The sequence below is a fragment of the Clavelina lepadiformis genome, chromosome 1 (assembly GCF_947623445.1).
Source record: "Clavelina lepadiformis chromosome 1, kaClaLepa1.1, whole genome shotgun sequence".
NCBI lineage: Eukaryota > Metazoa > Chordata > Ascidiacea > Aplousobranchia > Clavelinidae > Clavelina > Clavelina lepadiformis.
The window spans coordinates 22043685-22059127 of NC_135240.1; the positions used below are offsets into that span (position 1 = coordinate 22043685).

Genomic DNA, 15443 nt, shown 5'->3' on the forward strand with positions numbered 1-15443 from the left:
TAAACATTTTCATTGTTGACTGCTTCGGAAAGATTTACACCATTCACTTGTGTATTGACCATTGAGACAAGATACAAACGTTTAACTTGCAAAACGATCCTTGGTACCATACAGATTTATTGTTTGAGTGTAGAGGAAAGTCGGTAAAATTGTTTTTGTAGAAGGCTTTTATTCCACAGGTAAAATAGGTTTCTTTTCCGAGGGCTAGAGAAAAGTAACCTAAAATCTTCATCAGTTCAATTTAGTTTTCTAAATAAGCTTAGAGAAAAATGGACAAACACCTTATTCTGTGACTACATATAGTGCTGGAAATGGTCCGACTACAGACATCAATTAAAATGTGAAGGAGGAGATTCTTTGATACTATCTTGCTCAGGATTTTTTAATTCAAACGCTTATTTAATAGTTATTAGTATGCCGGGTCGTTAGAGTAGTTAGCATTCTCCTGACATAGCAAAGTTGCTTATCGTTCTGTGTTGGCAGACTTTTGCCATTTCCAAGTCAATTCTTATAGATAAGGAAAGTACTGTGTAACTCGTCCAACACGCGTGAGTTGCAGCATCTGTGTTAATGCTACTAATACGGTACATGGAATGCAGCTTTTCGTGACAAAGGTCGCCGCTTACACAATTTTTATGCAAACAGGCATGGATAGGTCACTTATGCAACTTTCATGTCGTACAGCGTTTGCTTGGCAACGAATCTATACGTGAACTCACTTAAAAATGCTTAGCAATGATGTGAAAGGAGCGAAATACGTATAAGGCGCTATCTACAGACCAAGCCTTTAGAACTATTACTATAGCATTATTTTTGAAGTTTAGTCGGTTCTTTCAAGAATGTGGTGAACATATGTTAACTGTAATATTGCGTATTACTTTGAGTAATAAAGTAACCATAGTGCGCAATGTGTAACTTACGTAGCGTACGGGTATATTTAAGCATGTGTGACCTGTCCGCTATTGGCCGTAGAAAAGTATTAATATGGAATTTTAATTTTGCCATTTAACAAAGAATCCATTTATTGTGGTATTTACCAACCAGCCACATGAGAGCGGAAAATTAAATTTTTTGTTTTATTGCACAAGGCAAGTTTTTGCCACAACAAACCATAAAGATTACGATGAAGATGCTACAAGAACAACGCATTCATGACTTGATAAATGTGCGAACAGTTACGTCCTATAAAGTGTTGCGGCGTTGAACGGAAATACGCAAACTTTTAACCAACCAAAGACTCATTCTGCTACCGAGTTGTGCAATGACAAAACTTTGTTTCAAAATTTGCACGAAAAAAGAATCGTTAAAATTTGAGGTAAATAATAATAGGACCGCGTACATACGTCATAAAACCGCGTTATTTCCAAACACAGCCCAACACCGAGAGATTATGACACCATAATAAAATTGCGCAACCGTTGACCAATCAACAGCGCTGCTGAACACGGATCGCAAAAACTTGTTCAAGTCTTTTATTGCTGCAACAGTTCGCAGTAACGCCCGCACAAAACACGCTTTAGTCAAGCATGACCGAGTATATAAATCGCATTTGAGTATGACATCATGCTTGGAGCCATGACATTCGTTTGATCATGAGTATCGCAAAAGTGGATGACGTAATGGTGACGTGGTCAAACGTGCATGCCCTAAAACGTGCCATCATGCAATGATAAGCTTGAAAGCAACAATGACTTCGAATAAAGGTTAAAAGCAAATGTCACGGCTGGGGCGTTAAGTTCAGAAGTGCGTTACTCTTAAAAAAAGTTCTTCTTCACGAAGTAAATGTTGGGAGTGACGACCGCGTCGACAAAGCCCGGTGATTCTGTGCCGATATCAATTCGATATTGAAATCAGCCCTTAACGAAATATCTTGTTTCTAGCATCGGCCAGCACGCGCGAAAAAATGGCCTACTACGAACACGTGCGCCCAATGGGGCTGTGCAGACGAGTAAAGTAAGCCCCAATCGGAACCGTTTCGACTAAAGTAGAAAAATATTCCATATAAAGGAACAACAGCAGCACCCAGATAAACTTTGTACCAATCAAATTCACTTCGTATCAGGATCGAAATCTAAAACAAGAAGTTTTGTTTCCTCAGTCCCGTTCCTGCTGCCAACAGCACAAACCAGTTTGGTTTGTGACGCGCGGATTCTCCAAACAACACCGCCCGAACCTCGCGACTCCAACGTGACGAGGTCGCGGATAACCTGAACCGGAAAAGAGTGGTTTAAACCGGATTCAATATCATTTGGGTACTTTGTTATGACAACTGAAAGAAGTCTATCCGATCTTTTGTTTCAATTACAGTATATAGAAAATGACAAAAACCATATTTGCAAAATTACTAGTTGACAGCCGCTGTAATGGTAATTAACCGACCTTTCCTGTTTTTATGTCCCACAGTTTTACCGTTCCGTCGTCAGAACTTGTTATGACAAATTTCCCGTGAAATTGAAGGCATGTTACAGCACTAAGATGCTTGTTAGTGCCTAGTAATGTAAAAATGATTTGAAATAAAATTAACAAAATTTAAAACACAAAATCTTGATAATAAAGCACTAAAAGTGGAAGTCGGGCATTTCGCCACTCGAGAGCATTTCGTCAACAAAAAGGCGATTCTACGTTTCTTAAAACTCCAAACTTAATCCAGCTACTTGCAGCCACAAACAGCTATTTTAAACCACAGTAAACGGAACATGTCATCAACAGAGCATAGTTAAAATAGGCATTACAAAGCTCAAGGGCATTTCTTTAAATCGCATTACGTTGTCAATATGGTTCAGTAAACAAACAACACTTTTATCAACATAAACGCAGTCATTGAAGTATATACTCGCCTTCTAAGGTCTTCAAACATTCTCCAGTCAAAATGTCCCAAACTTTAACGGTCGAATCGGCGTTTCCTGACACCAGGATATTATTTTTCAGCTCCATGCCAGACGTCAGTGACTGGTGGCCCATGAGCGTGTGCAAACACGTTCCTGTTTCTACCTCCCACACGCGTATGGAGGTGTCCAGGCTACCGCTCACCACGTAGGTACCGTCGAACTGCAACAAACGTTGAATATGACGTCAGGAAATCTAATAACTTCTTCACTTTGGCGACTAAGTTAAATCTGGCGGTTATTAAGGGCAACGTTTTATTCATTTGTCAAAAGAAATTTGTGCAAACTTTGAAAATCGAATTGGTCGCTACTTTTACTGCTTTCTGAGCAAGGTGATGTTGAACAGTTAAGCTCCAGATAAATGAGAAGTTATACAATGACAAAGACATTAAAATTATCTCATCGAAATACATTTGGGTTGTGAAAAGTCCTAGTAAAAAGAGGAAAGTCTGTTTAAAACTACCATTTCACCTTTCCTGAATTAAGAATATCGACCTATCACTTGTGACGTCAAGAAGTAGAATTATGAATGACGCTTTCAGGGGCACAATACAACAGTAAGCTACAAGTAGCTTCTGAGTCAGAAACCACATTGTTTTTAATAACACAATAAGGATTGCGCAAAGTCATCGTAATGTGATACCCAGGGTTGTAAAGTTTTGTATGTTACTGCAAAACATGTCTCAATAAGGAAAAGTTCTGAGATTTGCATCACTATATCTCGCAAACATTTCCCAAAAAATGAAATAAACGATTAAATCATTTCGAATCGATGACAACGATGCTAAGTATAACTACCTTGACACCATCACTCTAGTACAAATTCCACTTAAATTCAAATCCATATTTTCGGACTAAAAATTTACAAACCGTCTGAATTGTAACTTACTTGAAGTGAATAGACTCGGTTAGTGTGGCCTTGTAATGTGTGCAGGCACTCTTCTGTTTCCGGATCCCAAACCTTGATCATGTAATCATATGCTCCTGATACAACCTTGCGGCCGTCGTAACACACGCACCGCACTGCTGCCATATGCCCCATGAGTACGTGAAGGCAAGCACCGGTGTCTATGTCCCAAACTCGAAGTGTAGCGTCTCTGGAACCGCTCACGACGCTTTATAAGAAAAAATGTATTTGGTTGGCAAGGTATGAAAAACTTCACCGTTGGCTTAAATTTTATATGCTACAAATGTAGGCGACGTGTAGACAGATACAAACTGAGAAATTACCGTGAAACTTACATGTTTTCGTGTAACGCCAGACATCTGACAGTGGAAGTGTGGCCGTAAAGTGTGTGGACGCAAGCACCTGAAACAGGCAATGTCTATTTGATAGTTCTATTTCGCAATATATCTGCAGCATCTATTTCGCTAATAACATGAAATCTGCTGCAAAAACGCTGAATTTCAAAGGCTAATTCTATGCTGATGTGTCAAACCTAAGTTAAATCTAACCTAAGTTAAGTTAAATCTAATAGGCTGCAGGTACAACTGCGGACATTCTATTATCAGTGATCAATATCAAATATAATACACAAATTATGTAGTTGATTACGTAATGTGGTACCTGTGTCGGAGTTCCATATTTTTAAGGTTCTGTCGGTGGATCCGCTGATGATCAAATTTTTCCTCATCTGCGATGCCCAAACTCCTCCCGTGTGTCCGGTTAACGTCCTCAAGCACTGTACAAAAGAAGCAACGCGATGAGATGACAAAATCACGGTGTCCATAACATATTGATATTTCCAAAATAAAATTTAAGTGGAGTTATCTACGAGAAAAACTTCAGGACAAGAAGTGTACAAAGTGGTATACCATACTGCGATAACGTGAGCGGGAAGAATTACTAAGAAAATATTGGGAATACCTAACAACTTTTACACATGAATAATCTCACTACGCAATAGATAACAGCACAAATTTTAAAATCTATCAATCATTCCACCATTAATGAATAAATTTGCAAAAATTGCCAAAAGAAATCTTAATTAGGTTTCATATTGTGGAGTTGGGATTCTCCCGTGGTGGCATTAAGGTAGGTAACCAAACTACTACCTTTCCTGATACGGCGGACCAGACTTTTAGCGTATTGTCATCTGACCCACTGACTATTCTAGATCCGTTAAATTGAAGACAGGTAATCACGTGGTCGTCATGGCCCTTTAAAACCTGTAAATCGGAAAAACGTTTAACAAAAAAGTTAACACAATGTTTGAATCATAGATTGTTATTTTGCCAACCAACTGTCGATTTTATATTTACAGTGAGGGCTTCAATTTGTTCATTTCGTATTAGAATACTTTTACGTCATAAATACGGTGGCAGACGGCCAATGACTCACTTTCGAAATTTTTTCATTGCCATCTCGCCAGTTCATCTCTATCCTGACTTGTCGGAGGTAGGCCGCCTTCCATGCGCTGCACACTCCTATTGCGTTGTTCTTCTTGCTCTTCCAGGAGTTTTTGATGACCTTGGACACGTAGGGCTCTTGGATGCCCTCCTCCATACACTTCTCCCGCCACATCAGGTTGTCCTCCGCCAGAATTCTCCAGTATTTACAGGTCTGAGCGGCCATGAGGAGATCTCGAGGTTCGAGAAAGCTCAGAACGTACAGCGCAAGCTTTGAATGCGAAATTAATTTCACTTTAAATATAAATATTTTCCTATTATGTTTACAAATACTTTTACTAATCAACCATGAATTGTATGCATTAATTCGCATTTTGCAATGATTTGGAATTTTATCAAAATCATGCTTAATAAAAAGTTGTCAGAACTTATTTACCTCCTTGGGGAGCAAGGAAATAAAATCTCTTTGAAATTGAGGTTCTATGATCTCCAGCATGTGACGAACCTCATGTGGTTGGCAGACATTGATCAGATTATCCAACACATGGATCTTGTCCTTAGCGCTCCATCGTAAAAACCTAAATTGCACATCAGCAGGTTATAATGAAACACTTAAATGGAGAACACATGTTGGAGTCAAAATAGCAATAAATTGCAATATAGTATGCATACGTAAGAGAATAAGAACGGAATATTGTAACAATTAAAAAGAGTCATAAAACTAGCATTATAACAACTTTCCCTGAAACAATTACAACGTGTTGTAGAAACAATGTCACTAAAGAGCCAAAATCGTGACTTTAATAAAGAAAAAAAAATCTAGCTGTACGACATAAAAAACAAACGATAATAGAGATTGATATGACATTTCGTTGCTCACCTGTGCAGCCAGTCGTCGGTTCCATCCGGCACATACAACGATCTCGTCGGCGTAGTCGGCGCAGATATGGCTTCTTTTGTGTAGTTGTTAGATGGGAAACTAAAATCCACAAAACATCAGTTGTAATTCACATGCTGATAATGCTAAGACTGAGTTAATGGGGTTAATAACACAAATTCTAAATTAGTAGGAACCACTTAATGTGAAAAGGCCTATTTAACGTTAACAAACGTGCGTACTGTTCACGGTGAGTATGTATCGACCTCATGCAGTCTTGTTAAAGATCGATGATTGGGTTTTCGAAATGAAATATTAATGATCGTACAAATATACCCGCATACAACGCACGGTTAGCACTTTTAGTTCGTAAAATAGGCTTGCACAACGTGCTCTTGCACTATTTACCTTTCGCAATCGTCGTTTGGTGTAGGTAGTCTTGAGTTTTGAGTAAACAGGCCTCTCCTAGTAGCAGGTTTTTGTTCAAATGCATCAGATTTCGGTACAATGGCCGTACGAGCCGATATCACGGATCTATACGCGACACACGATCGTAAATATAATTGTTTCGGATTACAGCCTTTAAAACAGATTGTTACAATCATGGGTATTTTGAGGGGAAACAAAACCATAAAACTGCTCACCCAATCGAAGACTTGCACGCTTTCTTTTCCGGTGATTTCGCAGGTTCGTTTAAAACTTCCCGTTTCCGTTTCAGCTGTACAAAGTAAAACAAATAAAGCTAAAATAAATAAATCCTTTAAGAAGCGTTTCTTGTTGCAAAATTCCAACAGTGCACCCTAAATTACCTGAGAATATCGCAACTTTTGTGTCTCTCCATTTATTACCCTCAGTTTCTTATTTTCACGCATTTTAAACTAACAGGGACCTATGGTCCAGTAGAGGCAACCGTGATAACAACTTAACACCGGGCCAATTCCATTGTACTCTGCTTGAGACGCGAAAAAATTGTCAAGTTTAGGACTATTGCGAAAAAACTTACGCAACTCATAAATAGATCAATCATAGCTGCATTATCAGTTACATTTCCCTTCACTTAATTCTGTTAGTACCAGTTAATTTTAACTTATCTCTGTTTGAAAGCTCATGCTCAACTTATATCACTTGACCGCGAATGCGTAGGGTTTCGTTAGCGTTCTAAAACGCAGCTCACCGTGGAGGCCACTGCCCATTTTGATCACTATACGGATACTGTTACTGGCGAATTCATCGAAAAGCGATGTATTGCAAGTGTAAATTGCGTTGATCGGTTGCGACAGGAGTTGAACAGTTACGCTTTCGCTTTAATTGGGTTACAAGGCCCGACACGATGAATATGATGACATAATCACCAGTATGAGGTGACAAAAGCCTTGAAAGCGGTGAACAATAGTGCGGTTTCTTCCAATCTTGGTAAGCGAAGGCATACAAGGAAAACCAAGCTACTTAAACTGACTTCCTTTGTCAATTCGGTAACCGCGCTGTTTTCATGTTTTGTCAAGCTACATCAGCCTAGAAGTTTGAAACACGTGAAAGTGTTATCTGAAGCATTCGACTTGGCATGATTATCGTGTGTGCGACAAATCACTGCCAACAAAAATAAATCAATAATATTACGTTTTCATGTCGCTAAAATAAAGTCCCTCATCGCTTAAGTACAACGTTATTTCTAACATGTGGTACAACCATCTCCCGCATACAGTATACAATATGGAGCAGACATTACATTTAGTAAAGTTTACCATTGAACGTTAGTATAGTGTGTACGTACTACGCGTGTACCAAGATCCTTGGCTCTGAATACGTCATAACGCACTCAGTTCTGCTTGACTGAATTCACACACTCGCTCAAGGCAATCGAATGGCCAAGGGTATTCTCGGGTTCAGATATACTAAAGCGGCGATTTTAGCATGCCTATTCTTACCTCAAATGCGATTTTAAGAAAAATGCTTCTGATACACAGACTAACACCTGTATACAGTAAACTGTTTTACCTCTTTCAGACACGCAGACATGACTAAATACGATGCTGATCTGGCTTCTTTTATAACACACTTGGTTTTATTATCGCTTTTGACGGAAGGCCGTTATCAAATTTCTGAATAAATAAGCTGTCTTTTGATAAAAGCTGTACTCTCGTTACCTCCTGTATTCCAACTGGGCCGCTTTTCATAAAAGATGCTTTACAGCGTAGACAGAAATTTCAACCTGTGCACAGTAGTTACGTTCAGAAGTATCGAGAAGTGTGCGCCGTGTAACACGTCATACGTTGAAGACTGGATTTACCGAAATTTACTTTGTACAATCGATAACAAGCGGGAGGTGGCAACGGTAAGAAACTGGTAGAAGCACGACTCTGAATACACATTTTGCTTTAAAGTAGCAGTGCCGTCCATTTATCTTGCTTCATCAAAAGTGCATATAATAATATCGATATTTTTGGCGAAGCGAAAGCCTGAGATCGCACAGTAGCACGCGGGTGATATAACACAATCATCGCTCTCTGCCGGTTGCCCTAACTGCCCGCAACACTTCACAGGATGTAATAACGTCAGTACTCAAACGTCATGGAGCAAATGCGTTGTGTTTGTAGCGCAGACAAAAGCCGAGCGAATTTCGAAGTTGCAATTAGTCGTTTTTTATGGTCGTTCTTGTGATGCGGCCTTTGTAAATCGTGCTTTGCCGTTGGGTATATTATTCGTTTGACCAAAAACGTTTTGAAATCAAGCGACATTTACAGATGATCTCCCTTTACGCTAACTAAAGGCCTGGTATAAACCAGGCCTTGACGGATCGATAAAAGCTAACAGTTACAGCAATCGGTATTATAGTTGTAACGATTCCGTGGAATCCTCGTTTCTTAATGCATAATGCAAACTGTGCAGCTAAGCAATGCACCAGCTGTTGTTGAATGAGCAATTCACCCTGAGTTTATATTGATCTGATCACAAATTACGTTAGTGTTTCAAAAACCACCATCAGGCGTAAGAACGCTAATCAAGCAGAACTTCACTAACCACAATATAACAGAGCACAGAAGGTCGTAACTGACTGGACTTGAATTCGCATACTTCCTGTATTAAAACGTAACCTAGAGTGCGACTTCAAATCTCGCAATATGCGAAGAAACTTCCTTAAAGCAATATGATAGAGTTGTCGCTTTCAGATACATTACTCGTTTTGGCATTTTCATCACGTACGGTTCGTCGCCGCCTATGCGTTAAAGTTAAACTCTTCACGCGTGAAGTTGTGTATGTATAGTAACGGTCTACGCTAAGACATTGTTAAAAAGGTAAATTAACTTGCTGCCAACCTTAATAAAGCGTTCATACAATTTTCAACATATATATATTGCTTGTGAAAAACTCGTCGTTATAAGTGGCGTTTTTCCCCGGAATCGATTTTCATGCGATGTCTATTCCACAGACATTGGTTGAAGGTGATCGGACATTATGCGCAAAACATTTCAAAGACCAGAATTTAGTGTTGCAATTTAGTACTAGCGACGTTATACGTGCTTTGATATGATGGCGGTAATACTGCTCACATGGTATCCTAATCCACCAATATTTCCGCTACAAAGGCTTATTAATAACCACAACCCGGTTTGCACGGCTTAGTTCATGCAAAAAGGCCTCTTACACGCAGAACGTTTTAAGTATTATAAACAGTTACTGACCTAAACAGCTGTATAGGCCCTTTTTGTCACTCCTAGCTGATACGGTTTAATTGCTTAAGCGAATGATGTCAGACGAGCCCAGTACACGATACTGGTATTCTAGCGACATTTCACTGATAAATGATGTCAGACCGCCTGTTGGTGATTGTCGTTTTAACAAAAACAAATAATAAGCAGAGCGGTTAAAGTTTACGGTTAACGACACAATATGATTACAGCTTGAAAGTTGGTAACATAACAAGCGTTAACGACGCGCGACGCACACCAACAAACGGGACTAGCACCGACTTTGCCCATCCGAAACAGAGGCAACGGTACTGTGTTTTAAAAGCTAAAGGAATCAGCTGACGACTCGCAATGCTCAGGTACTTGATTCTTAAATATTTGCTTTCGACATAGCGCTGCTTGTCTATCCCTACTGGCCTGTAAATGTACACTTAACGGTTAGCGTGAGACAAGGCGTACAATAGAGTGTCATCTCGTAGTTAAAAAGCCAAGTAGAATCTAATTTATAGCTAACGAGTTTATTTTTGCGATCTATAGCCATGTGGTCAAAATGAAAATGGACATTATTTGATAAATCCTCAAAATACCAATAACTCATATTCAACAAATCGCGTTCCGTGTTCAATTTAAATTAATTCATTAATTTCCATAAATTTATTTATGTAGAACAACACTCGAGCTTAAGCTCTATTGAACACAACTATCAAAGGTTATTGCATATGGCAAAAATAGAATAGCCCCTATTTTTATAACCAAAAAATCTCTAGATAATGTACGAGTTTTTGTAGCAGATCGCAACTGAACGCTTTCTAAAGGCTTGTACGGGCTACCGCAAACTATGGGCTTCTTGAATAGGAAGATGTATGTACACATGCACTGTGTGACGTCAGACACAGTCAATTGATGCTGTACCACAGGGGTGTGCAACCTTTTGTACAAGAGGGCCAGATCCCAACAACTGGTTGAAACCGCGGGCCACACCTTTAATTAACATACACGTAGTTAAAAGCACAAAATCAATAACAGTTTCTTTCGTTATTGGTCTTGTGACTTTATTAACTAACTGCTCAGCAATTGACATCTTTGTGAATTGCGTTCTTGCTTTGCACAAGCTAGCCGTTAGGCCCTAATCGTCTGTCTGTGACGCAACAATGCCCTAACGGTTAGGGTATTGTTGCGTCACAGACATTCAGCCAAGGTTTGATTCAGCACTGCAAGGGGATTGGAATTGATTGCACATAGCAGACTAAACTAAATTAAAACTCGTTTCGCGGGCCGCACACCGTTCAAAATTGTCACTTCTCCGCGGGCCGCATATTTTTCCTTTGCGGGCCGCATTTGGCCCGCGGGCCGCGGGTTGCACACCCCTGCTGTACCATAACCAAATAACAGTCGAAGCGTCGGGGACGCGTCATGTAAAATGACAGGCCAGCAGGTAGTTTTTGCGATGAACGCGCAGCTGACAAGAAAAGTTTCAAGTAATAGAATAACTTAATCGCCCATCCCCTGTAACCAGTTTATTGGTCATTTTATCATTCCCTCACCTCAGCACGATTTCCTTGGTAAACAATCTCAACCTACTGTTTTGCTTTGTTTTCTTGTTGTTAAAGTTTCGTTCTTGTGAAGTCAATTTCATTAAAAGTTTGCTCTGAAGAAAAACGAACGTCAAGTCCGAAACTATATCGTCAGAGTTTCATGTAAAGTAAGGGTTTTATTATAAGTCCACCTGCCTTCATTGTTGTAATCGTAGCTGCATTGTAAATGAAAGCCACTTCAACTCTTTCCAAATTAGAAGTAATAGATTAAACAAAACATTTTCATGCATTGTGCGTCGTTTACGCTGATATGTTGGTGTTCTATTCATTAATTTAGTACAGCGGCTGTGCGTCAAGACTACACGATCTCTTTGACTAGGCGTTCTTGCGCAAAGATTGCGAAATTTCCCACCAGATTGCGCAATCATGAAAGCCGTAGTTTTGATCAACAAAGTTACGGTTTACTTCAACGTCATCTACACACTAGTACGTAATCGTGTTCGTGTTTCCTATTTCTTTTGTTTCCTGGTGGTGGAGTTGTTAGGTGAAAATTTGGCATCGGTAACCTAGATCTTCAGCCTTGTGTTTCGAGGATTATTGGCAACGTTGCGTTTGCAAAGTTACACAGCTCTATACGTTTGGTGGGGCTATACATCCGCTATTCTCACAGTTGAATGGCTGAAACAATCGGGAAAATAATGGGCGTGAAATAAAAAGACAGTTAAACATAATAACGGTGATTAAAAAATATAAAAAAGGAGCGGTATGTGCCTGGAATATACACTGAATTGTTGTAACTTCAGACTTATCAAAAAATTTAAAACTATGCAAATTCACAATTGCAAGCAATTAATACATGGATATTTAACCCATCTGTTGAGCATACGGCACTGATTTTAAACGTTATTTTATATTCGTGCAAAATGAATTCATTTAGCACTAAGCTTATTTACAGGTGTTTTCACTTTCACAGTAAAGAATACAATACTAACTTTTTAATTCGGTTCATTCTAAAACAGTCACAATGTTGTTGGAACTGGTACAACTTAACAGAAAATTTAAGTGTGGCCAATAAGTTGACAAGCATTGCAATGTGCTTCAGAATGTACAAATTCCACATAGATTATTAACTTATTTATTTACCATACGTTTCATAAAAAACATTCGTAAATTCCTATGCAAATGTATGCAAAGTAAACATAGTCTATCCTACAATCAATTTAACTTATTTTAAAAATAACATGTAAATATAACAATCTAATAAAAGCTTAAAGGTCAATCAAAATCAAACTGATGTGGATTGAAAAACTATGCATATTGCATCTGATTAGTTGCATAAATTAATACAAGTCAAGCACTTACCTTTGTTTTAATAGTTTGAGATCGTGTCATTTTCATAGGCATGTCCAAAATAGTTGTCTCTGGAGAATCTTCTTGGATCAATTCTAAATTGTGTTCCAGTGATTTCTTGACAACCAATTTAGACTTCCGTTTTACTGGGCACTCAACTTTCATTTCAAAGTTAGATGGTTCACCAAATATCTGTTTCACTTTGTTCATCTGGCCCCTGGTCATACAACCACCAGAATACAAAGTGAAAAGGTCAACTTCTGTGTCTGGTGTCATGTCTGCTGCATCAAAAATATGCTGAGACACATCAGATTTTCCAGATGAACGAGTCCTTCGAGTCATCCTCGGAACAAATATGTTCTCGGACATATTTTTCTTCAAATCTTTCACAAAAATTGAACGTAAAAAGAGCAAACATAAAAAATAATTATAATTGTTTTTTTTATACCAAAAAAGGTTTGATAAAACAAGATATAGGTATATATATATATACACACATATACAAATAATATAAGATGTGTAACTTAATTTAACGTTTAAACATTAAATGCTTACAAGCTAATATTCTATGTCTTAACTAACTCACCACTATCTGTTCGAGGAGAACCCCCAAAAGCTTGCACTAAAGAGATGGGAAAATCAAGCGATTTACATTTTTGTACACGTTGTTTGCTTTTGAAAGTTGGAGCTTTCCCTCGCTGTGGTCCCTCCAAAGCTCTACGTTTTGTCCTAGTACATTCAGCTTTGCTTGGTTTAGTTTTTGATTCTGTTATACAAAGTATATTTTTGTTCACGTTAGCCACACAAAAGAGCTTAAACAAAAGGATTTCGAATGCAGCCTTAACATTGATTGTTATTTATAATTGAATATTATCATTAGTTATGTAAGTATTTGGTAATCCAAACAACAGTAAATTGGTTCTAGAGCTAGTGAAAAAAATCACTGATATAAAATTAAATGGCAATTATCATATTGTGGTCCTAAAAAAGCAGGACAATTTTCAAAACTTAATTTGCTCTGTCTCTGTAAACTGAAGTATCCACAAACAACTGCTTCCTATCAAGCTCAACCACAAGGTTATAAAGCTGAAGATACTGTAAATGCTGAGACATACACAAAATTTACTTGCACATAAAATCGCATTCTTAAACAACCTTATATATTTGATAGTGGTGCTAGTAGCTCTCAATGGTTGCTTTCCCATGCTAATGCAATGCGGACGCCTAATGTCTAGACATGTATGCACAAACAGCTGTGAGAAAATACATTTCTATTGTCAAGAGAAGGTAGTTATGAAGTCATGGCTATTTATGAAACTGCAATAGGCAGTAGTCATCATTTCCCAGAAGTAAAAGTTAATACAGACTGGTTAGATCATACCAGTCTAGTGAACTAAAAAATGGTTCAAAGGAACACAGAATAAGACACAGATCAGAAGGTTTGAGTATCGGTAACAATTAATTATTATCAAAGTAGATGGCTATGGAATGTACAGATACAAAGACAGCTGCTCATTTGCTCATCATGTGTAAGACATTGGCTTACTAAGTGGTTTACAAATAATTTAATGACGTAAAACTGACTGATGATGAGCAACAAAATAATACAGCTACAGCACTTTGATACATACCGTACACCTGGAAATACACTAGATATAAAAGTTATACATGTATATACATGTATATACACTAAATAACTGACTTCTCCGTCCTTATAATTAACTCCTTTTTATTATTTTTTAATTTACCATGATTTGTAAATGGATGATCTGTGATTTCAATATTCCATGTCTTAAATTATTGTCTTTCAAAATAAATATCGAAAATACATCCAAGCAAAATAATTAATTCTGAAAGTACTTTATAAAAAGTAAAAATACTTTATTATCGATGTATATGAATGCTCATGTTAACGCATAGGAATATAACGCTATCCTTGGGTTATGTTAATGCTGCATGCAAATAAAAACCCATCTTCGCAATAGTTTTCTGGACATAATCATCAAATAAACAACAAACTAGAACAACTAAAGCAAATTGTTTGATCTATTTCTAATGTATATGATGTCATGTATATATATATAATACAGTATTCAGAAACACTGTTTACATATTTGTACATGCAATAATTGAGTAGACTATATAAAAGTAGATTGTATACCTTTACAACTCATGATCATATAATCAACTTTGATAATCAGATTTTTAGAAATACTTGGATCACCAATTTCACATTCAACTACGATGTTGGAACCATCTGATACAAACTGACAAGGATCCAATTCTACTCCAATGAGGAAATATTGGATCAAAGTAACATCATAACCAGTTCCAACTTCTTATATATAATGCAGTATATTGTACAATGAAGACGATGTGTAAGTAAAATCAACTTGACTAACAGTCACAGTCTATAACAGTGTAATTTAAATCAATCCACAACAGCAATAACTTGTTCCCTGAAAACCAAAATATAAAAAGTAGGCAAATGATCACAAAAACCATACAAATTTGAAAAACAAAGTTTAATTGTTTGCAATTTACAATTAGTAATTTTTTGCAGTTTTAAAGCATATGGTGTGCTCAATTTTTATCATAATAAACAGTGTGCCACATGCGTGTATAAGACTCATCAATGTACATACCAATTTATAATAAACAAACAAGGCAAGTTTATGGTGATATGGGAACAGTGATATATTTGCAGCAATTGCAGTCACGCCGAAATGTTAGCCTTTACATAAACTGTATAATTTCTTGT

The 15443-nt window shown here is 37.7% G+C and overlaps 1 protein-coding gene across 2 annotated transcripts; it reads right to left on the minus strand.

The window, feature by feature from the left end:
• Positions 1-1062: 1062 nt before the first annotated feature.
• Positions 1063-15125, minus strand: LOC143445813 (F-box/WD repeat-containing protein 7-like). Of its 2 annotated transcripts, XM_076945142.1 has the most exons (15): positions 14844-15125; positions 13269-13448; positions 12695-13065; positions 6756-6829; positions 6520-6645; positions 6115-6213; positions 5671-5812; positions 5227-5505; positions 4941-5054; positions 4453-4567; positions 4128-4194; positions 3775-4000; positions 2846-3048; positions 2380-2497; positions 1063-2207 (listed from the first exon to the last, which is right to left on the minus strand). In XM_076945142.1, exons 1-15 carry the CDS (start codon positions 14860-14862, stop codon positions 2049-2051), a joined length of 2292 nt encoding a protein of 763 aa, XP_076801257.1. In that variant the 5' UTR covers positions 14863-15125; the 3' UTR covers positions 1063-2048. The 2 variants fall into 2 exon arrangements, with proteins under 2 accessions (XP_076801257.1, XP_076801267.1); XM_076945152.1 differs by lacking the exons at positions 12695-13065; positions 13269-13448; positions 14844-15125 and adding an exon at positions 6921-8509.
• Positions 15126-15443: the final 318 nt, after the last annotated feature.